General features: G+C 46.7%; 1 protein-coding gene across 2 annotated transcripts; it reads left to right on the plus strand.

Annotated features, from left to right (window-relative positions):
• The first annotated feature begins 5,988 nt into the window (after positions 1–5,988).
• SLC22A7 (solute carrier family 22 member 7) lies at positions 5,989–21,911 on the plus strand. Of its 2 annotated transcripts, none has more exons than XM_030945790.1 (10): positions 5,989–6,366; positions 9,055–9,158; positions 13,499–13,653; positions 15,021–15,189; positions 17,553–17,670; positions 18,519–18,628; positions 18,711–18,925; positions 19,385–19,493; positions 20,816–21,023; positions 21,834–21,911. In XM_030945790.1, exons 1-10 carry the CDS (start codon positions 5,989–5,991, stop codon positions 21,909–21,911), a joined length of 1,644 nt encoding a protein of 547 aa, XP_030801650.1. The 2 variants fall into 2 exon arrangements, with proteins under 2 accessions (XP_030801650.1, XP_030801651.1); XM_030945791.1 differs by having other exon boundaries at positions 20,816–21,022; positions 21,848–21,911.
• Positions 21,912–23,025: the final 1,114 nt, after the last annotated feature.

The following is a 23,025-nucleotide window of genomic DNA, read 5'->3' on the forward strand; positions in this document are numbered from 1 at the left end:
CTTTTACAACATTCCTTTTACTTTGCTCAAGTTACCTCATGCCTATGGTGTGCAGACCACATCCAGGGGTGTGTGGTAAGAGTTTAGTACCCAGCTTTAGGAGAGGGTGCTGGAAGAGGGAACAGAAAAGAATAAAAAACCCTACTCCCTTGGAAAGTTATGCCTGTGATGACAGATTTTATTCTTTCTCCTGTAGCCAAAAGAAAACACATTTGACTCCAGTGTAGAATCCAAAATGATAAAAATAAACACTGGGACATAAAAGCTCCTAAAAGTCTATGTCAGGAAGAGGCAGATGAAAGTTAAAGCTGAGCACCATAAACTGGGGAATTGAGAAGTATTTCAGAACTGCAGCAGGGGGTTTGCCAAAGGAGCTTCATCACCTGGATGGCAAAATGAGGGTTTCTCTGGAAGGCAGGTTTGTCAGGAACAACGTGCTGGATTCAGCCTCTGCCTTTGTCAAGTGAGAAGACAAGCAGAGGTAGAAGCTAAACCAGGCTGCTCATGTTGGAACAGCCTCACAAAATAGGGAAAGACAGGTTTGCAGGAGGAGGCAGAATCTTTACTTGGAGCAGCCTTTATTATATCTGGGAAAGCCAAAGAAACTGTTGGGCTCAGGGATCTTCCTTCTGCAATCACCTCGAGGTATTTCAAGACAAGAAAAGCCCCTGCCTTAACACTGCAGTGGAAGCCTGCACTGCAAGGAAACGCTTGTTATTCCCAACCTCGTGTTCATCTTCTCTCTAATGTCAGAGGGAGGCTGCCATGGAGCAGCCATGGGGCTCTGGAGTCAGCTGCACACAAGGATCCTTCCTCATGCCAGTGAGAAAAAGTCCTTCAAGCCTGTAGCTTCAAGGAAGCTGTCAAAACTTACACAAAATAACACGAGTCCAGCTGTTTAAATTCACTAATTAATGCTTGAAACAGAGGTAAAGCCTCAGATTTAAAATAAGAGGTTAAACAAGCCCAAAACTTTGTGGTGTCATGTCCATAGGCTCATAGGATAATTCAGGCTGGAAGAGACCTCTAATGTTACATTGGAATTTTAACCTCAAAGTATAAGTGTAAATTGAAAATTGTCAATAAGCAACCAGTTTGGGACAGTGCACTCATAGGAGTAGTCACAAAAACTGCATCCTCAGACAAGGAATAGGCTGGAGGCAAGAAGACCATCTGGAAAGTAATACCAGATGCCCTACTCTCTTTGCCATGTGTCTTGCTAATGTTGGAGATGGAGTATTGAGTTTCTTGTTGATTCAGGGGAAGCCCGAGTGAGTTCCTGTATTGCTGAAACTGCAAAATGCAAAGGGTCCCCATTCAAACACAGGGCAGAAAAGTCAAAACTGAAGCCTCAGTCACCCAAGAGAGGAGCTAGGAGATGCTTAGATTAAATGACAAACATGATGGAACCAGATAATTGGTAGAGGAAGGTGATCAGTGAAGGGAGACAAAGAAGTTCTAACACTGAAGGTGTGGTGCTGTGTGACCGTGTTCACAGGGGTCCGAGGATGAGGGAAGAGACGAGGATCTGACTCCATGTTTCAGAAGGCTGGATTATTATTTTGTGATATATATCATATTAAAACTATACTAAAAGAATAAAAGAAAGGATTTCATCAGAAGGCTGGCTAAGCATAGAAAAGGAATGATAACAAAGGCTTGTGTCTCAGACAGAGAGTCTGAGCCAGCTGGACTGTGATTGGCCATTAATTAGAAACAACCACATGGGCCAATCACAGATGCACCTGTTGCATTCCACAGCAGCAGATAACCATTGTTTACATTTTGTTCCTGAGGCTTCTCAGCTTCTCAGGAGGGGAAAATCCTAAGGAAAGGATTTTTCATAAAAGATGTCTGTGGCAGTGCTGTATGGAGAAAGCAGCTTCCCTGGACACTCTGCAGCTTTTCTTTACTCCTTCTGGGGAGGAACCATGAGGCAGGGGAGGAAATGCAGGATAGAACTGTGGAGCTGTTGGGATCTGACAAGCACATGGCAGAGAAACACTGCCAAGGTGAGCACTGGACCTTGCTTCACCCACCCTACAAATCACTCTCCCCATCTCCCCATCTGTACTTTCAGTGCAGGTGTGTGTATTTTCACTCCCACACCTTTACTGTCTGCACAGGCTTTCCCAAAACACTCTTCCAGCCAGTGCTAAAGCCTGCTCCAAGTTACAGTATTCCCTGAGATTTTGATGTGAAGCTCTGGCCCTTCAGGGAATTGGGGCACTCATGGCTGTTACTGCCCTGCAGCTGCCGCCAAGCACCTTCTGCTTATGGCCAGGAGTTCATTTCTGCCCAGGACTGTGTCTCCCATCCATCTGAGCTGTGTCAGACGTGTTCCTGCCTCCTGCCCTGGGTGCTGCATGGATCTTGCTTTGTCTTCAGCCCTTCTCCTGCCCTCCTCCCGGCTCTCTGGGGGGACTCTGATTCTGTTCATCCTCTTGCTGTGTCTGGGGCTGTTGATCAGCTCTGTCCCACCCCTGCCTCTGCCAGCCAGGCTGAGACTCTGGGTCTGCGACCAGCTGAGGAAGACGTGGCCAGTCCTGTAGTCTTCCCAGCTCCTGGGTCATCATTCCCTGCTCATGCTGCTCCCTCAACCAGTGGGTTTGTTTTGAGTTCCCTGGCAATGTTTTACTTCACACAGGATTATCCTGTCTAAGTGAGAGTGATTTAATCAGATGGAATCTCACCCCTGGAAATATGTGATCCTGTCTGGACTTCCTATTCCTGCTGTGTCTTTCTTTCCCTGACTGAAGGAGGAGTTTGGATATGCCTTTTCCTCTGTAAAATGCAGCCAAATAATTTGGGCTGAAGCTCTGCCCTGCTACAGTTTCCCAACAGCACCAGTTAGAGGAAAATGACACTAAATTAGTTCCATGAGATAGGGAAAGGTGAAGAAGGGGCATGAGACAGGTCTGGGGGATCTGTTGGGGAAGCAGGGAGCATACAAGTGCTGGCTGTGGATCCATGATCCCACACAGCAGACGACATGGAAGTGGCTCGTGTCCTTTCACACTAAGGTAGAATCAATGTTGTGGATTTTTGACAGATAAGAAAAGAACCTTTGGCCAGACTGTGAAAAACGCCAATCACTTGTTTTTAAAATTTTAAAAGTTTAATAGTAATAAAATGGTTATAAAAAATACTAATAGAATTAGAGTAATAACAATTTGGACAATTTGAATTAGGACAATATGAGGCAATAGAAACAAAGAGTTACAGACGTCCGGGTACCTTTTTCTGGGCAGCACGAGCCTGAAAAAGGACACAGTTAACAGAGGATTAACCCTTAAAAGCAACAGCCTGTTGCATATTCATACACCTCATACATGATGCATAAATTCCATTCAAACACAGGATTCTGTCTGGTCATTGTCGACTTCTTCCTCTGAATCCTAACAGCGCCTTCGAGGCGGGAAGAAGTTCATTTCTTCTGATAAGAGGGCAATAAATTCTTCTTCTCTGAAAGATTCAGGTGTCCTGTGGCTGCTATTTCACTGCAACTCTTCTTTAAAAAAAGTATCCTACATAGCATAGTTTCTATTTGAACATTTTTTATAACCTAAAACTATGTTTAACACAGTATTTAAGAGAATTAATACAGCATTACTTTCTAACACAACACATATAATATTCATTTTAATATTTGCAAAAAGTCAATCATAAAATACATGCATTTTTCACAAGACCCAGTGTGCTTGCAAAGCAGTTGTCATTTGTGCAGTTGAGTAAAAAGCTGCAAGCAATGGAAAGCAGAGTCTTGTTAAGGCGGCACCAAGTCAGAATGGCATGAACTCCTTTTCTTCTATGACCAAACAAAGACCCTCAGGAGCACCAGGACCTCTTTGTTGGCTGCACCTTCTCTTTCTCCAGCTGAGCTACACAATCTGGTGTGCACACGTGGTGCCAGGAGCGTTTGGACACGCTGCTGCAGCACAGTGCAGCTCAGACTGACACTGCAGGACCCTCAGCTCTGTGGATCTCCCTGTCTAAACTGCCTTCACAAATCAGAGAAAAAAATGGAGCCTCCCTCTGTGTGTCACATCTCCCTCCTGCAGGCCTGCACTGAGCTGCAGTGAGAAGGGGACTCTTCAGCCCTCTAACAGCAGGTGCAGCTCAGCAGCTCTGATGGACACAGATTTTCACAGTACTGAGGTGTAACTTGGAGAGAACAGAGAAAATTATCATTGAAGCACCAGCCTGCAAGCACTGATCCGATCTCCAGCTACTCTGCAGCAGTTGACACCTGAGGGGTGGCTCCAGTTGCTAAAAGAGCAAATCAGCCCCTTCACTCCTTGCAGCTCCATGGAAGGTGTTAGGAAATTACTGCTGGAAACAGAAAAGCTAACAGCTTAGTGACCAAGTAATTGAATAATCCACCCCTCTCAACAAGTAGTTGGCACCCTGAAAAGGAGCAGAAGGAAAGATTGCAGCAGAAAGTGTTACATGTGTGAAGTAAAAAGTAAACTCTTCCTTTCAGCAGTTTGTGTGACAGCAGCAGCAGCACGGGAGTCTGGCTGCTCTCGCCAGGCATGGCCAAGCGGTTTGAGCCAGGTCTAATTAACCAAGCTGTTAATTCAGCCAAGTCAGTCACAGACCTTGCACACGTGTTGGCCATTAACTGAAGCTGGTGACTGGTTAAAGGAGCACATTTGGGTTCAAGAAATAGAGCAATGTACATTTCAAGGAATGCAGTAGGAGCAGCAGAGCCCCAGGAGCTGCAGAACAGTGATCCATAATCTCACTTCTGATTGGAGAGGCTGGATCTGTTTGCAGTTTAAATATTCAGCAGCACATCTATTAAGAGTTTCTCTCCCTTGCTCTTAGAAGACTGGTGATGAAAAAAATGATTTGTCCTTTAGTTCAACTTCAGCTTAAACTGTAACCCTGGAGGCACAGCATCGTCAGGTGTCCCTGCTTCACTCCTGTGTGCCTGTGCTGGGATGGGCACTGAGATGGCTCATGCCATGGCACTGGGGCAGCACATTAGTGAAACATGGGTGGCCAGGTATGCTGCTGAAAGGGGGAAAGGTCTCCTAAGGTCACACATCGTGGTGTTATTCTGCTCTGTGCCCTCACAACATTTCGTGTCTGGGCGACACACGGTCTGGGCCATCAGCCACAGCAGGAGCCCTTTTGGAGAAGCTCTTTTGGATCTCCTCATCCCCACCTGCTGCTCTGCAGCCCCTTGTCCCCACCCTTGGCTGCAGGGCAAGGCAGTGCAGACAGGCAGCTCCTGGCAGTCAGCACCACTTCCAGCACTCCTGGCCTTTGTCCTGGCAAAACACCTTTCCAGGTGGAGAAAAGCACTTTGTGGGGAAACATTTTCACTTTTTCCATTCTTTGCAGGGTGCAGGTGAGCAGGTGTCCCTCACCCACCCTTTCACCCCAAAGGGCACACCTCCCTGCTTGCATCCACACATCTCCTTTCCAGGCAGCCTCCCTACCCTCCCTGCTCCGAGGGCATGGCTTGACACAAACCACACCAAAACACACTTGGCTGGTGCTCAGCAGCCAGGCTTGGTGTCCTTGGATGCCCTGACCCAGTGGGACACCCCTGCTCCTCCCGAGGCCTCTGTCACAGTCCAGCAGGTCTGGCTGGTGACTAGCTCACAGCAGGCAGGGTTTGCTGCAGGACCTTCCATGAGAAATGAGAGTGCTGTCCCCACAGCCTCCCTTCCTAGTGCAGATGTCCCTCTCCAAAACCACAGCAGCAGGAAAGGACTCCAAAAAGGTGCCCTGTGCTGGGTCCTTTCCAAGGGATGTGTTGTGGGCACACAGGATCATTTCTTTGGCTATGCCCTAAGTGGAGAGCTCCCCTGTGACTTTTGACACCTTCCAGCAAGGTCTCAAAGTCCAAAGAGGTGGCTGTATGAAAAGCCATGGGAAGTTGAGCTCCAAGAGCAGAGGCTGCTTTTCGAGCTCATGTTGCTGCTCCTTGGTACCTAGCTGCTCTGAATGAGCAAACTCCACAGGGAAAAAAAGATGAAATTTGAGGATCTCTTGCTGGAAATCGGGGGCTTTGGCAGATTCCAGATTTCGATTTTGGCTATCCTCTGCCTCGCGAGAATCCACCTTCCCATGCATTTCCTGCTGCACAATTTTCTTGCTGCCACCCCCTCTCATCACTGTGCAATTCCACAACAAGAGGCATTTGTGAATCTCACCAGGGAGGAAGTTCTGCTCATCAGCATCCCTCAGAAGCCCGATGGCACTTTCAGCTCCTGTGAGATGTTCTCACAGCCTCAGTTCCACCTGCTGCTCAACTCCTCTCTGCAGCCAGAAAACAAATCCATCATCCAGCACTGCCAGCACGGATGGGTCTATGACCACTCACAGTTCACCTCCACCATCTCCACCCAGGTAATTCCTGGCCTGGGATCCAGCCAAAATTGAAATTAGCTCTGTGCTTTGAGGAGGAGATGGAGAGGTGTTGGCTGAGTGCACAGAATGAGAGGGGAATCTGTGCATTGTAGCCAGTGGACATGACCTGGTCAGAGAAGATGTCCTGGGAGGGGGAAGCTCTCTGAAGCTCAGTATACAGCTAACATTTATTAATATTATTTTTGTGAGCATCTCCTCTTGCTTAGATTGATGCCAACATTTCTCATTATAATCATCCTAATTTCTCCAGATGATGGAGAGATTTGGGAGGGGGTCAGAAGGCAGTGGAAAGACACAGATATAGGATTTTCTCTGTGTGGCATTTGCACAAGATTGCATCCTGTCAGGCTTTCGCATGAGCTCTCAATTTCCTTTCTTGGTTTTCCAAACACTTTATAACTTCTATTCCCTTGGCCACCCCTCCTCACTGATCTTCACCTCTTCTCTTCTCTTCTCTTCTCTTCTCTTCTCTTCTCTTCTCTTCTCTTCTCTTCTCTTCTCTTCTCTTCTCTTCTCTTCTCTTCTCTTCTCTTCTCTTCTCTTCTCTTCTCTTCTCTTCTCTTCTCTTCTCTTCTCTTCTCTTCTCTTCTCTTCTCTTCTCTTCTCTTCTCTTCTCTTCTCTTCTCTTCTCTTCTCTCCTCTCCTCTCCTCTCTCTCCTCCTCTCCTCTCCTCTCCTCTCCTCTCCTCTCCTCTCCTCTCCTCTCCTCTCCTCTCCTCTCCTCTCCTCTCCTCTTCTCTCTTCTCTCTTTTTTCTCCCCAGGGTTGTGCTGCCTCTCTTCTCTTACCACCAATATCTCTCTGCCAAATCAAATGTTCTCTCTGAGGGTCTTCCACTGAGCTCATAACCAGCCATAACCTTGAGCCTGCAAAAGGTCCCTGCCCATCAAATATTAACCACCCACCTCCTGAAACACTTTTCCAGGGCTAGCAGTGATACCTCTGGGTGTTAATGCTTTACTTTCCTTGGGAAACAGTCCAAATCACACAAGGTCTCAGGGAAGGTCAAGTTTGGTCAGGAAAAAGGGGCACAGCTGGGTTAGAAGGATAGTGCTGGTTGTCTCAGTGGGAGCAGGGACAAGGAGCTGCTGCTTCCTCCCCACCACCCAACCACTCCTGCTCCTCACAGGGGTGAGGGTCGTGTGTGCCCTGGGTCTGCACCTCATTTCTGCGCTGGAGATGGGAAGCAGTGCTGAGGGAGAGGGTAGAAGGAGTTACTCTGCAGCATGGAGCCTCGTGATGCTGCTCCCATGGCCAGAGGCCTTGGAATCCCTGCAAGGGACCAGGACCTTCTCTGGAATTCTGCTCCTGTAGCAAGAAAGGTTGCTCGAGGTCTAGCTGGCTGCAGGTCTGGGTTGATGATTAAATTTTGCCACGTTTGCACACAGAGAGAATTACCTCTGCGTTCTGTAGAGATTTGTGATATTTGCACTTCCACGTAAAATTATGTTCATTAACTTAATTCGGATAGATGGCCAAACCAACTCCTCAGTAAGAAATCAACAGGTTGGTATTAAGAGCAAGTATTTGACCTTACCTCCCCTCTGCCCTCCTTCTTCCCTGCACAGACAACTTCCAAGGAAAGTGGTCAGGGCAAGAGGAACTGGTTATCGTCACAGCTGTCCCCAGTGCTCTCTGAGGGGTGGCTGTGACAGCTCACTGCAGTGGGGCACCCTGACAATGCCAGCTCACCAGGGCAGGCTCAGGGCATGGCAGAGGGAGCTGGGGGAGGGCCGTGCACCTGGGCAGGTCTGGCAGAGGTCAGGAGAAGAAGATGGGGAAGTGTCCATGTGTGGTCCCCACGAAAGTTTTCTGATGCCCAGCCCTGTCCTGGGGTGCATCAGGCACAGCATCACCACGCAGCCAAAGGAGGGGATTGTCCTGATCTGCTCTGCTCTGCACTGGGGCAGCATCACCTCGAGTCCTGGGGGCAGTTTTGGGCACCACAATATAAAAGAGACATTCAGCTATTGGAGAGCATTCAGAGGAGAGCCACGAGGATGGTGAAGGGCCTGCAGAGGAAGCCATATCAGGAGAGGCTGAGGGCACTTGGTCTGTCCAGCCTGGAGGAGACTGAGGGGAGACTTCATTGGGGTCTTCAATGTCCCCACAAGGGGAAATGGAGGGGCAGACACTGATCTTTTCTCTGTGGTGACAGTGACAGGACCCATGGGAATGGCCTGGACTTGAGTCAGGGGAGGTTTAGTTTGGATATCAGAGAAAAGTTTGTCACCCAGAGGGTGGTTGCGCCCTGGAGCAGGCTCCCCTGGACAGTGGCCACAGTACCAGCCTGACAGAGCTCCAGAAGCATTTGGACAAAAATCTCAGGCACTTGGGGGGACTTTTGGAGTGTCCTGTGCAGGGCCAGGAGTTGGACTCGATGACCCTGATGGGTCCCTTCCAACCCAGCATCTTCTACGGTTCTGTGATTCCATGAAGTGTTCACAGAGAGGCTGTCACAGTGGGGATGGCTAACTGGGACTTCTGTAAGATGCAGCTTTCCATTTTCCAGGACTCTGGCACTGTCTGATGTGCAGTTTAGTGCAGGATCCCACCGTTCCATCAGACTCAGCAGGCACAAACTGCACGATGCAATGGAATGAAGGAGTGTGAGAAGGCAGCAGGGACTGGGCTGGGCACTAAAGCGTCATTTTGGCCTTGTGTTTCAGTGGGACCTCGTGTGTGAGCAGCGTGGGCTGAACCAGGCAACAGCAACCTTCTTCTTCATCGGCGTCACCGTGGGGGCCATGGTGTTCGGGGACCTCTCCGACAGGTTTGAGCCCTGCCAGGCTGCTCCTCCAGGGCCTCGGCTTCACAGAAAGAATGCCACACACATGTCACCTCCAACAGGCAGCCAGAGGGGCGGGGAAAGGACAAAAGGCAACTGCAAAGGGAGATCCAGCTTCTCACTGGGAAATTGGATTCAAGGGAGTAAACGCTTCCTGGATCAGTGGGCTGCTAAATGCTTCCTGGATCAGAGAAGCAGCTCTGGCCATGGGCAGGAGTAGGATGCACTGCTGACTGTGGTCAGAAGTGCTGCAGGAACAATTAAAAAAACAAACAAAAAAAAAATTCAGTCTGCCAGACCAGTTTCAGTCTAAAAATGGAGCGAGCTGATTGATACAAAGCTGGACAAAAAGGCTAAAAGAGTCAACTCCTTGCAAATTAATCACAAATTAGCTCCTTGCAAATTATGCTCAAATTGGCTATTAACACCCAAGTGAGGAGCTCAGAGGAATTTCTTGCCATAGCTCAAAAGAGTTTCTGTGGCCGTGTTCACAGGGGTCTCAGGATGAGGGAAGAGATGAGGATCTGACTCCATGTTTCAGAAGGCTTGATTTATTATTTTATGATATATATTACATTAAAGCTATACTAAAAGAATAGAAGAAAGGATTTCATCAGAAGGCCGGCTAAGAATAGAATAGGAAAGAATGATAACATTCTTTCCGAGCCAGCTGGGCTGTGATTGGCCATTAATTAGAAACAACCACATGAGACCAATCACAGATGCACCTGTTGCATTTCACAGCAGCAGATAACCATTGTTTACATTTTGTTCCTGAGGCCTCTCAGCTTCTCAGGAGGAAAAATCTTAAGGAAAGGATTTTTCATAAAAGATGTCTGTAACAAGTTTCCAGCAAGCAAAATCTGACTCTGTCATTCCTAGAGAATCGGGGTAAAGGATATTTTTTTCAAGCAGGGAGGTATTTATTCCTTAAGGAAGAGGTGAAGCAATGAAGGAAACAGAAACACAGCTGCTCTCTCTGGTTAAATGTTGGGATGTGACAATATAAACCTGAAAAATAAATCCAAGTAATAATCTAGAAAGGGCATCAGATAAGAAACCAATTATTTTTGCAAGCAGCAAAACCAGGAAACCCATCAGAGGACACAGAGTCCAGGCATGCAGTTGGGATGTGCTGTTCCCTGTACATTATTCATTATTGGGAAATTGCTTCCTGATTTCCTTCCTCTGGGAGGAATTAGAGTACAGCAAGCTGCAGAATCACTGCAGAGGGGAACCTGAAGTGTGAAGGACCCAGAGAATTTAGTGTTGCAGATGGGAATTTTTACATCCATACCTTTACCCGTGGGTACCTGGCTATGCTTGTACAAGGACCCAAGGCACCTGCGTGATTTTCAAACTGTGTGCCTTGGCTTTGTAACCAAACAGTTTTATAGCACAGCTGGAGGGGGAGAAATTCAGAATTGAGAAAAGGAGCAGGACAAAATATGGCAGAAAATAAGATGACACGAGGTAGCACAAAATGAAAAGTAATTTGTTTCCCAAATGGATTGTGAGGGGGAAGAGCCAGCAGAGGATGAAGGCATAAAAGGAGCACCTGGAAATAAAAAGACTGTGGTGTGAGACATAAATGAGTCTGTGCTCACAGTGGGAGAATGTGTAGAGGCAGGTGTTGGAGCTGGAGCTTTGAAATGAGCTGACAGAAGAGGGCAGAGAGGAAGACACCAAAGGAATGCCAGGTAAATGCCAGGAGTAAGGAGACATTGTCCCGGAGCCCTGCAGCACCTTGGGGATAAAAAAGCTTTTAACTGGTGTCCAGTGCCAGGCAGCCTGACCTCTGTCTGCACCAGGCAAATTGGCAGAAACTCCTCTGAAAGGTGGAGCCAGAGCCCCAGGGGGAGGTGGGACACCCCAGTGAAGAATCAGCAGGGGTTTTCCAAAAGATCCAAGCCTTAAAAATGTGCAGGATTTCTTTGCATGGATCAACAGGCATGTCAGCAGAGGAGACACCATCTCAGCCTCCTCATCAAACACTCCTTCAGAAACTGAGCTGCCCCAGGGTAAGAAGGTCTCAGCATGACTAAATTAGTAAAAGCCAGGAAGAAGAGAGGAGATGCAAGTGCTCCATTGTGACAGAGGAGCACCCCGTGCTTGGAATTTTGTGCTTTTCAGTGCATTCATAAATAATCTGGGAAGGGAGCAAGTGGGGAGGGGATGCAGAGTCTGGCAGAGATGAGGTCAGAGGCTGGAGACTTTGCAGAAGGAGTTAAAGGACTCTGTGGCCGGATGAGACAATCAGGGCAGATCAATCTAAAACAGAGAAACAATTTAAACCTCTCATTTAAAATGGAGGCTCTGAGCTGGCCATGGCTACTCAGTAGGAAGATTTTGGCATTATACAGCAAAGCACAATTTTCCTCTGGGCAAACATCCACACAGCAGCGAGTAGTGGTTAGTGAAGCAAGAGGAAAATTAAGGATCATTAGGTTAAACCTCAGATATCACCCCCCACATCTCCCCTATCATCTCTTTAAAGTTGACCTCCCATTAGCAACCCTCCTTTTCTCTGACAGGGATGAGATCCCACTTCTTTGTGCTAACAGTGAGGCAGAGGTTTCATCTCTGGTGCTCCAGGGGGAAAATCATCTGGCATTTTACTACTCTTCAGGTTCATGTTATTTCTAAGCCATTACAGATATCTGGCCTCCAAAAAACCTTCACTGTGAACAAATGTATGCCAAAAAAAAAATTATGTAGTGTGTATATATATATATATATATATATATACAATATGTGTAACAGGAATAATAACAGAAACAATATATATATATAACATATATCTTGTTTCTGTTATTGTCTGCTCTTCTCCAAAGTCTCCTTTTGTACCTTGTCCTTGTACTGAATTGGTTCAATAATTCTTTGGCAGACTTCCAGATTGGTTTTTTTTTTAATGAAAATGGCTTTTTTATTAATTTTTATGCTTCTGCAGTCTGCTCCTTTTATTGCATTTTCTACAATATTTCAGAAGTTGTGCTTTCCTACCACTCTCTTTGAAGACAATTTTAATGGCATTATTTCTAGCAGCCTCCCTATATCCTGCAGTTCAATCCTGGCAGCTCACTCCTGGTTTTCCTTTTGCTAAGAGTGTAGTAATGGTTCCTTAAATAGCTGCCTCGACTCCTGCAGGAATATTATGGTTTTATACCCTCCTTACTGTATTTTCAAGGAAAATCTTCGTTTAAAAAATATATCTTCTTTCTTGGGCAGTCACCCGTTGGAAACTGGATCCAGCTCTGGGGGGTTTCTGGTGCTTCCTGTTCTGACCCAGGGGCATCAAGGTGTCTTTTACAAACTGTTCCATCTTAAATTTCAAAGCAGATCCAGCAAACTTCCCGGAGTTTCCCAGTAGGTTCATTTATCACCTGCTGAATGAAGTAATTTTTGTATTATTTTTGGGAAGGTTACTGTGGCATTATGTCCTGGCATGCCGCTTTTTCCCCTGGAGCAATTGTTCCTGCCACCATCCTTCTCAGGGGGACCCTAATGCCAGGATCAGAGCAGGATTTCAGTCCTTGTGGACTGCACATCACCTGCAGGCAGGCTTAATCTACTACTGCTGCTTGAGCCTCAGCTTTCTTAACATGCAGTGCTGATGTTCATCAGGAGACCGACGCCTTGTGCTCCATTTTGATTTTTAGATTTTCACAGGTTGTGCAGAAATGCGTGCAGACATATTTCTCTGTCTGTGAGAGTGTGTGTCTGTGTGTATATAGACATTTATATTGCATTTGTGTGATGTTTTGTATTTCTCCACGCTCTCCACACAGGACTCTGGACAACGGGGTAAGGAAACCCCAGGGGAGCAACATCCTGGCAGATTCCTCAGAATCCCCTTTAGGATTTCAGGGCTATTTGCACATGTGGGCAGACAACTGGATTACTTCCTTTTCCTTCCAAGGAGCAGGGTGAAAGTGTCAGGGCTCTGTCTCCCCCTTGAGAGTGGTGGCAGTGGCCAGTCCTGAGTAAGCCATGGGAGAAGGACACTGACACTGGAGGGAGCAGCATGTGACAGCAACATAGGATTTCAAGCTGGCATCACTGCTTTTGGTGGTGCTGTGGGCCAGGAGAGCCAGATTTGTTGTTCTGAGCAGCACTGCTCTTTCCACTGGAGATTCCCAAAGTTTATGGGGTGGCATCTGCATGGGATTGCACCACTGTGGCACCAGCTTGATCCAGAGCAATTTATTTCCTCTCCAGCATGCTGCATCCTTTAATTTTCCTCTAAAATCTCTGGCTTGCCCATTTCAAACCCTGCTCCCACGACAGGTTTCCAGCCAGTGTAACCCAGCCTGTGCTCGTGGCAGGTTTGGAAGGAAGACCATGCTGCAGCTGTCCCTGGTGTGCTCCCTGGTTTTTGGGATGCTGAGCGCCGCCTCCGTGTCCTACACGATGCTGGCTGTCACACGGACCCTCACCGGCGTGGCCCTGAGTGGCCTGTCCCTGATTGTCCTGCCTCTGGGTGAGTGTAGGGGCTCTGGCTGCCAGGGGGGCTCCTGGCAGACCGTGGGTGGGGAGGGAATTCTCTGCCAGGCAGGACAGGCTTGGTAGGAACACAGGTCTGGGAATCGCTGCGCGTGCGATTTCCCTCTTGCAAGGATCCCAGAATTACAATTTGCTGTTGGTCTAATTAATATTTAACAGTCTGTTCAAAATACAGCAAGCACTTGTTAGTACTTCTGTTGGAACAAGCGACACAATTCCTGTCAAGTATCATCAGTAACACAATCAAAGCCACACTCCAAAGCCTCTGCCCCTTTTCCACTCGTACAAAGTTCTCACCTTTCAAGCACTGCTAGGACAATCCAGCATTGCCCTGTCCTCAGCACGAGAGGATGGTGTGTCATTTACAGGGTGTTTCTACTTCCCCAGTTTCAAGTTTTCCTAAGCTGCCAATTTGTATTTTACAATGAGAAGAACTACCAAAAATATTCTTACAAATCACACAGAGCTAGGCAAAACTGAAGCTGAAGAATTTAGGTAATTACATCATAAAAACAAGCTCCAGATTTCAGAGTATCCAGTAAACCATTGGATAATTTTGTAGATACAGCTGGGACATACTGGGCAAAAAGTGTTATACCCAAGAACAATTAACAGTTGCAGCAGAAATTTCCAGGATTTTTGCAGATCTAGTCAAAATCGAGCTGTAATGGCTTCAGCATTGGAAAAGCCCACACAAGACCTGAGAAATCCCAAGGGCTGCTCTGTTTGTTTATTGCTATAAAGGTTGATTTCTGCAAGTCATAGTAGAGCTTGGGAGGGGCATTTCTGATTGTTAGAGGTTGTAGCAAGATGTCCAAAACTTCAGAGGAAAACTGGCTTTTACTTCACACACACAAACAACGAGACCCCCAGCTGGCTTTACACTTTTGCTGCTGTCTGCTCTGGGTGGGCTCCATGTGAACACCAATTCTTCCCAATCTATTTCTTTAATCTGAAATAATGAGTGGAAATGGGAATAATGAGAGAGAAATGGGAAACTGTGCAAGCTAGGGGGAAAAAAAATCTGGTTGATGAAGAAGACCAAGTGAATGCTATTGAATGGGATAAAAAAAATATCACTAAAAGTGGTTTTAGCACTGTTCCTTAACACATGTCCAGTATTTCTTTTCCTGAAGTTTTATTTTAGTGGCTGGCAGCTTTGCAACAGCCTAAGTACTGTGGCTGACTATTTTAATATTCCAAATATCAGCCAAACAGTGGAACTCTGTGAAGCAGCAGACCAGGGATGTTCCCTTGCTTTTGCCCTTGTTAAAAAGCCCTGCAGGCCCTCCCTGCCTGGAGAAGCCCTGCATGTCCCAGCTGGATGCTGCCCCCCTCTTGCAGGGATGGAGTGGGTGGACGTCCAGCACCGCACCTTCACCGGGATCCTGACTAGCATCTTCTGGAGCCTTGGGAACATGCTGCTGGCCCTGGCAGCCTACCTGGTGAGGGAGTGGCACTGGCTGCTGGTGGCTGTGACAGCGCCCTGCCTCCTGAGCATCGTCTGCCTGTGGTGAGTGCAGCCACCCGAAAGGAAGCACACTGGGATTTGCCTCCTCTGTGGATCCTAGGAGGCGTTCAGGATTCATCTGTGTCCTCTACCCAGATTGCCCAAGTGTGGCACCTCTGGAAAACTGGAGTGGTGTAAGAGCTTAAATGAGGGATGTGGGGCTCCAGGGGCTCTCCAAAATGCAGTTTATTCCATCCAAGAGGTTACAGCAGCCCAGGGAGGTGGGTGACAGAGCTGTGCCCACAGCTGTCAGCTCCAGCTGCAGGCCTGGAGACCCTGAGTTTAGGTTACAATGCATTATAGACTTTCCTTTGCTGAGCACCTTAATACAGTAGAACCAATCTATACCTTAACTTTTATCTATAGCCTGTCATAACTACTGTAATTACCATATTCATGTTACTGTTCTCCAATCACTCAAAGTTAGTACATTACAGTTTAAGCCAGAAGTTGTTTTTCAGTTTTCTTGCAGTAGAAAATTCTGAGACCTTTTTTCTACTTGCAGCATTGGCTGACTTGTTTGCCTGTGCTCTCTTTCTGCTTGGTAAAAACATCTTCTTGTTTGAAGTTTATCCTTTTCTCTAAATCATTAAAAACCCCTTCTAACTAACACACCCTTTGCCACCTTGGTTAGCCAGTAAGACTGGCTCAGCAATTCTTTTCTTCTATATCAAAACTTGATTCCATCTCCATTCCTTCATCAGACTCTACATTTAAAAATCTTTCTGCTAAGCACACACATCTGTGAGACTTTCTTGTCAAACTTTCATCCTTCCCCACAGAGTGGCCTGGGTTTTGTCTCTCCCAAGGTTACATCACAGTTTTGGGGACAAGGAGGAGGCAGGAATGAGGCTGAGGCATTAGGATGACAGGTGGAAGCAGGATTTGGTGCTGCCAACTCTGTCAGATGTGGCTCAGAGTAAAGAGATTCCAATAAAGGAACACTCAACCAGATCCAGGCTTTAATCCCTAGTAAGCTCAAGATAAAACATTTATCCATTCTCTGTCCCCACCTCACTGGGAAGGATACCAAATTTTCCATGAAAGCCACTGACACCTTCAGGCTAGGTCAAGTTCATTTATCTCTGCACTTCCCAAGGCTTTTCTCAGGTGTGCAACCATCCTGATGGGCCAAATACACCTCCTTTCTCTGGGCAATTTCCCCCCTGTAGCCTTATTTAAGAATACCTGACATCTCCTAAGCCTTAAAATGGGATATGGTTCATTTAATCAAAGAAAATTTAATTTTTCCATCTTCTTTTTTTTTTATTTTTTAAATTTCCCTGTGTAGTAATACAGATTAGAATACAGAGTTTGACAGTCTAAAGAATAACTTCTGGTATTTCACTGATCAAGTCCAACACAACTAAAATATGTGCCCTGCTGACTTTTTTAGTTCAAGTTGTTTTGCTCTCTTTCCAGGACAAACAGCCATAAAAAGAAAGAGTCCTTGGAAATGCTGAAATTCACAGATGCATTTGTGCTCCCCTCCCTTTTCATCATAACCATTTGATTTTTCCTCTTATGTTACTATCTTTTATGGACATTAATTCTCCAACAAGTTATACTCTAGTCTTCAAGCACCCATAAGGTCAGTGATTGCAGAAAATTGAGAGTCTCTGAAGTATGGAATTAAAATCTAATTTAGCACTCTGTAGATATTATTGACACAATGTCAGAACTCAGTGGAAACAGTAGACAACCAAAAGACATGGTATTGCTCTCCAGAGACAGCGGCAATGAGTGCAAAATGCCATCTTTCCTTCTTTATATTTCCCAAGGTTGTAAGCCTGTGGGAAGGAGATGAAAACTTTCAACAAGACCAATTCTCCAAACATTTTTGCTCTACACATAATTTTCAATTCCTGCTTGAATAGTGACGACAGTTGCTCATTAGTTTTTCTGTAATCTGATTTAAGGCACATGAATCACAAACATTGGATTGTAGGGATCTGGTCTTGGACCATTCTAGTGGAAGACTCCACTGTGCAGAAGGCTTTGATTATTGTGAAAACCAAATCATTTTAGCAACTAACAAAGTATGTATAGAGCTCACTGAATCCTTTCTATATTGTGGTTTTTAATATCTGACAATTTCAAAGCTTAAAGAGTCCCAGAGAGCACAAATATGTAAATAAAAACTCCCTGGGGCCAGTTTTAATTGATAAGAGTTTGAAACTTCAGCCAGCTCAGCCTTTAGGGGTAGAAGAGCCTGTACCTGTCAAAAGTGTGCCCCACTACTCTTCCCATGCACCACAGTTGTTATATTTAGGTGGAAGTCTCATGGAGAAGATGCCAGAGCCATGGATATGAGGTGGAAAACAGGCAGCTCCAAGAGGAACAGTCTCCTCTCCTTGCACCTGCAGGTGGGTCCCAGAGTCCGCCAGGTGGCTCATAGCCAAGGGCAAAGTGAAGCAAGCCCACAGGCACCTGCTCAGATGTGCAAGAATGAATGGAAGGAAAGACTTTGCTGTGTCGCCAGAGGTAAGGAACTGGAGATCCAGACACACGTTCTTGTTTTCCCACTTTGTCTCTCTGTGTTTTACTTCTGTTTGATACCTGGAGCAATGCTTAGCCTGCAGTGTGCTCTGTGGGGCACTGTGGGCATTTTCCTCTAGAAAGCAGAAATTCACTCCCAAAGATAAAGCTCCAGCTCAGCTCCCATAAGACCAGAAATCCCATCCATTACGTGGAGTGTCTTTCCACTTGTTTTTGCCATGGCAAGAGGCCTCAGTGGACTGGACACTGGAGTAAATACACAGTGAGTAGAACTTATTAACTCTGCTGGTACTTACTCCTCAATCAATTGCCAAAAAGCCTTTTGGACAAGCAGTCTCTTCTTCTTCACAGGCAGTGAAGAAGAACTTCTTCTCAGTGCTTGACTTTTAAGGTTTTCTGTACTTATATAAGTAGATGGATAAACAATTACCCTTTAAATGAATGCACTCCTAAGAACAAAGCATGAAGTTCACTGCTAGCTTTTCATACAACAGCAGGCAGCCACATGGGGAAGAGGATGGAACTGGCCAACGCTGGCTTTTCCATCTGCCATTTCCCTACAGACCTCTCTGCTACATGGGGCATGTAGGTGAGAGGGAAGAAGAAACCATGAGAAGAAAAAGAGGTCTAAAATAGCAGGCAACCTGTAAAGTTGTAGGAACACATGACTCTGAAAATATATGCTCAGAGAATGGCTCTGCAGAGGGAATGTATGGAAAATCCAAGGTGGATCTGAAGCTGGGAAGGGCAAAGTCCCCAGCCTGTCTGGGGTTTCATGTCTGCATCCCAACAGAACAGCAGCTGAGCTATTTCCTTCTTTCCGTCTCTGCCAGACCCTCACAAGGATGGCAACAGACAAGAACATGGGAGGGAGTTACTCCTACATCAGCTTGTTCAGGACCCCAGTCCTGAGGAAGATCTCTGTGTGTTCTGGTCTAGTGTGGTAAGCAGTGTCACTTCCCAGGGGGAATTCTGCAGTTCCCAGAGGGATTTCCCTCAGTCCCATCTCCACCCACTCCTTGCAGGTTTGGTGTTGCCTTCTCTTATTACGGCTTGAGCATGAACCTGACTGGCTTTGGGCTCAGCATCTACCTCTCCCAGTTTGTCTTTGGTGTCATTGAGATTCCAGCCAAGATGGCCATGTACGTGCTGGTGAACCGAATCGGCCGGCGGCAGAGCCAGGCGTGGACGCTCATCCTGGCCGGGGTCTGCATAGGAGCCAACATCCTCATTCCCAAGTGTGAGAGGCTCTTCTGCTCTACACAGGACTTGCTAAAGGGGGAGGGAGTCCATTTGGTGCAGTGCTGGAGAAGGAGAGCCGTGGATTTGTCCACAGGCAATTCTTTGTAGAGAAGTCCTCCACCTGAAGGGTGTCCACGAGACGAGGTCACTGATGTGGGCTAACCCCAATATCTGGTCACAGCAGATGGTTTTGTGACTGCTGAAGGGTCCAGCGATGGCAAGGCGCAGTGCTATCTTAATTATAGACTTCGTCCAATGGGAACTGCCAGGACCTATCCTGTCATCAGCTCAGCTCCCACTTGGGCTAATAATTACTAAACCTGCAGACCCAGCCTTTGGAGACAGCAGCTCCAGGGCTAAGAAGCTGTGTGGGAGCGCTGAACCTTCTCCCTTCTTAGACCTGGAAGTTCCTTCCCAGAGGCAGCTCACTGCCATAAATGCCTTTCCTTCCCCCCAGCCTTCACCTCCATGCGTTCTGTAGTGGCCATTTTGGGCAAGGGTTGCTCAGAAGCTGCCTTCACCACCGTCTTCCTGTACACCTCAGAGCTCTACCCCACCATTCTGAGGTAAGAGAGGCCACCCAGCTGAGCACACCCCCAGGGCCTGGCTGGGGTGCTCAGGCCATCAGCACATCCTGCTGTGCTGGTGACTACCCTGCAGCACTGGCCCCTTGCCTCTGGAACCAGCAGGTTCTAGGGATTTCATGTACTCACAAGAGAGAGGCAGAGAGCCACCCTTTTGTTCACCTGGGTTGTGTGTGGTTAGGTTGTGCAAACAGGTAGATGAATGGAAAGGTGAGGAGTATTCTGTGTGGGAAAAATATCTTTGCACTCCATAAAGCACCTGTGCTTAGTAAAGTCTTTGGTCCCTGTTATAATCTGTCAGGGACTGTTGGAAGAACCTGAAAATAATAACTTGAAATACAAAATTTTACAAGGGAGACATACTACCACATGTTTGAGAGTCTTTTGGACATTGGATGATATTAAAGCAGGCATTAACCAGCATTTCAGGAGAAAAAACAGAGCTTATTTGACATACCTGGGGAATGGTAACGTAAGACCAGATTTAGTATTTGCATAGGCGGGGATATAGCTAAGTCTAGTGGAGGGCATCACCTCACTGATTTCTTTGTGGAAGTCTGAAAAAACCTCATGAATGACAGCAGGCCTCGTGGGCCACTTCACTTCTGTCCCTTCCTGCCCAGAGTACCCTCCTCTGCCATTTAGTCCTTTAGCTTTCAAAGGTCTGTTGCATATGGGGAAAGATGCACATTTAAACCAAAGCAGTCACACTGGTCTGCCATTTCTTATCCCAGATCAGTTCGTATCTTTTATGCTCAAAGACATTGGCAAAGACAAAATTGTTGGTTCCTTCTCCAGTACTTGTTCTGTATATGCACAAGCAGGTCCTGGGATCCTTGTCATGAGTGTGAAATGCCACCCATCACCTCAAAATTAGGTCTTAATTTCTGGTCTCCTCTCCAAGAGCTCCTTCCTTGAACCAAAAATGCTCACAGGTATCTCTATTGTATGCCACCTGCCTAGAAATACCTGGGAGAAGGAGGAACTTGGATTTGCTATAAGCAGGTTGGAAGGCTCACTAGTCTTACTATTAGAAAATGCTCTCAGGGTTTTAGACATTTAAAGTGGAAACAGCTTTAGAGCAGGTGTTCTTTGTGTGGAACTGCAGCTTCTTTCTCACAATAGACATAAATCTGTTTCTCACAGCAGCTACAGTTGATCTCTGGGATAGATGATGATTTTAGGAAGATATGAAGAAAGAAAAGAAAAAAATGGCAGAGGGAAAATGGCAGAGGGGAAACGGGCAGAGGTCTGCCATGACACAAGTAGGCCTCTGTTTCCCGCGGTGGTGTGCACCTTTCCAGGCAGAACGGGATGGGGTACACATCCTTCCTGGCACGCCTGGGAGGGGCGCTGGCCCCGCTGGTGTTCCTGCTGGACGAGGTGTGGCGGTCCCTGCCCGAGGTGACATACTGCGCCGTGGCCGTGTGCAGCGGCGCCGCGGCCTTCCTGCTCCCGGAGACGCTCAACGCGCGCCTTCCCGAGGGCATCGAGGACGTCGAGAAGCCACAGTGAGTCACCTCCGTCCTGCCCTGCAGCTGGAGTCTGATGAGGAATGGGGACATCCTCTTGGGTTGGTTGTTGATATTTGCTGCTTTGAGATGCGTAGGATGTCTTTGTTTCAGCTTGCGCAACTGAAGAACGAGTCTGGACTGTTCACTTTTCAGTCTTGAGGTTGTTTATTAATTCTTATCTATAAAATTTTCTTTCTGCCCAGCCGAGATCTGCTCAGCAAGGCAGCCACAGGCACTCTGACCACCCCTGAGGCGGTGTTGTCTTTTTATACTACAAACTACGTATATCATATTTACTCTTAATTCCCAATACCTATCACCTATGTTAGACAGTGCAGCCAATCTAATCAGACTAAACCAATCTCAAAGTGCCAACATCACAGCAGAAAATGGAGAACAAGAAGAAGAAAGAAGAAGGACTAGACATGCCCTGATTCCTCCATCTTGTCTCCATAACCCCCATACCAAAAATCTTAAAATCTACATTTTCACCCTGTGAATATTTTATTATTATACTATTCAAACCTCTGCGACTTTCACGTCCTCATACAAAGCTGGTAACTTGCTCCAAAGGTCAAAATCAAATCCCCAAGTGTTCTGGGCAGCATGCCAAGGTCTCTGAGCCCCCTGACGGGGCCTTTGGCAACCCTGGACACCCAGAGAAATGTACTGAGTTCCGACATATCCCTCTCTGCTGCCTGCAATTCCCCGTCTGTGGGCAGCAGGGGAACAGGGGATAACCCACTTGAGTTGTTGGCCTGTGGGCCTCTTGGCCTTCCTGCTTTTCTGCCCATCAGCCCAAACGTGTTTTTTTTTTTGCAGAGTAAAAGTGCCACCAGAAGCCAGCACTCCCGAGGGCGTGCCACTGCAGGCTCTCCTGAAGTGAGGAACACTGTGGGACGCCCAGCACGGAGGACTGCACAAACTGAGCCATGCTCTGATCTGCCAGGGAAATGCTGCCCACCGATCTCAATCCCAAGGGAAGTGGAACTGAGGGCACGGGAGGAAGGAGGCAGATCAGGACACCAGCTGGCAGGAGCTAACCCACTCTGTGGTGTGGCCAGCAGCAAGGATGCTCAGGTCCAACAGGGTGTGGAAATAAAGGCACCTTGTGCTAAGCTCTTCCAGTCTTTGGCCTTGTTGGACTTGGACCTTTCAAATCCGTGCACAGCCTTCCAGAAACTACAGTCCATTGGCTCATACACCAGGAGAAACAATGCAGCCAGAAAAATACTGAGTGACAATCACACAAACCTAAATAAGCTCTAATAAATCCAGCTGGGTGGCAATTTATGGTTCATTTTAAACCATAAACTGTAGCTACAAATATTTCTTGCATTTAGGAGAGGTCTGGACGGTTTTCACACTGAGGCTCAAAGCCAGGAAGAAGCACATGCAGGAGTCCCACTGAGAATGGGTGAACTGCAAGCATTTTTCCTACATACACAAAGAAGAAAAAAGGTTTTGCGTTTAAATCTAGTGTGTATGCAAGAATTATACTTTAAGCTATAGGAAAAAAACCACAAAAAACCCAAACCAAACCAAACCAAAAATAATAATAATAATTAAAAAAAAAAAAAAAAAAAAAAAAACAAAAAAAAAAAAAAAAAAAGAAAACAAAACAAAAACACACAAATCCTTAACCCAAAATCCACCTTGCTACAGGAAATTTTGCAGCGTGGAATATTGAGTAGTCCATTATTGGACTTCATTCTGCTTATTGGTCTAACACATTGATCTTAACTCTGTGGAATATTTTTGCCTCTTGTGCTTCATTATGTAACCAACAGAGATGAGCCATCAAATTATCTGTCAGTTGGAATTACCTATAATTTTGGAATCCTGATAAACAGCACATAGCCAAACTGGGAAGAGGGAATGGCTTCAGGATCTGAGTTCCAGGTGCTCTGTGATTCCCTGGGCTGTGAGGTGTTTTAACTCACAACACTGTGAAGAGAACACACACTGAGGATGCATCTGAAAACAGATCCAGAGGCCCA

This window comes from Camarhynchus parvulus, chromosome 3 (genome assembly GCF_901933205.1).
Source record: "Camarhynchus parvulus chromosome 3, STF_HiC, whole genome shotgun sequence".
Classification (NCBI taxonomy): Eukaryota; Metazoa; Chordata; class Aves; order Passeriformes; family Thraupidae; genus Camarhynchus; species Camarhynchus parvulus.

Coding starts and splice junctions, on each gene's coding strand:
- SLC22A7 (XM_030945790.1), top strand. CDS start 5,989: ATGAAATTTGAGGATCTCTTGCTGGAAATCGGGGGCTTTGGCAGATTC. Junction 18,926..19,384: donor CAACATCCTCATTCCCAAGT/GTGAGAGGCTCT, acceptor CCTTCCCCCCAG/CCTTCACCTCCATGCGTTCT. Junction 21,024..21,833: donor AGGACGTCGAGAAGCCACAG/TGAGTCACCTCC, acceptor GCCCAAACGTGT/TTTTTTTTTTGCAGAGTAAA.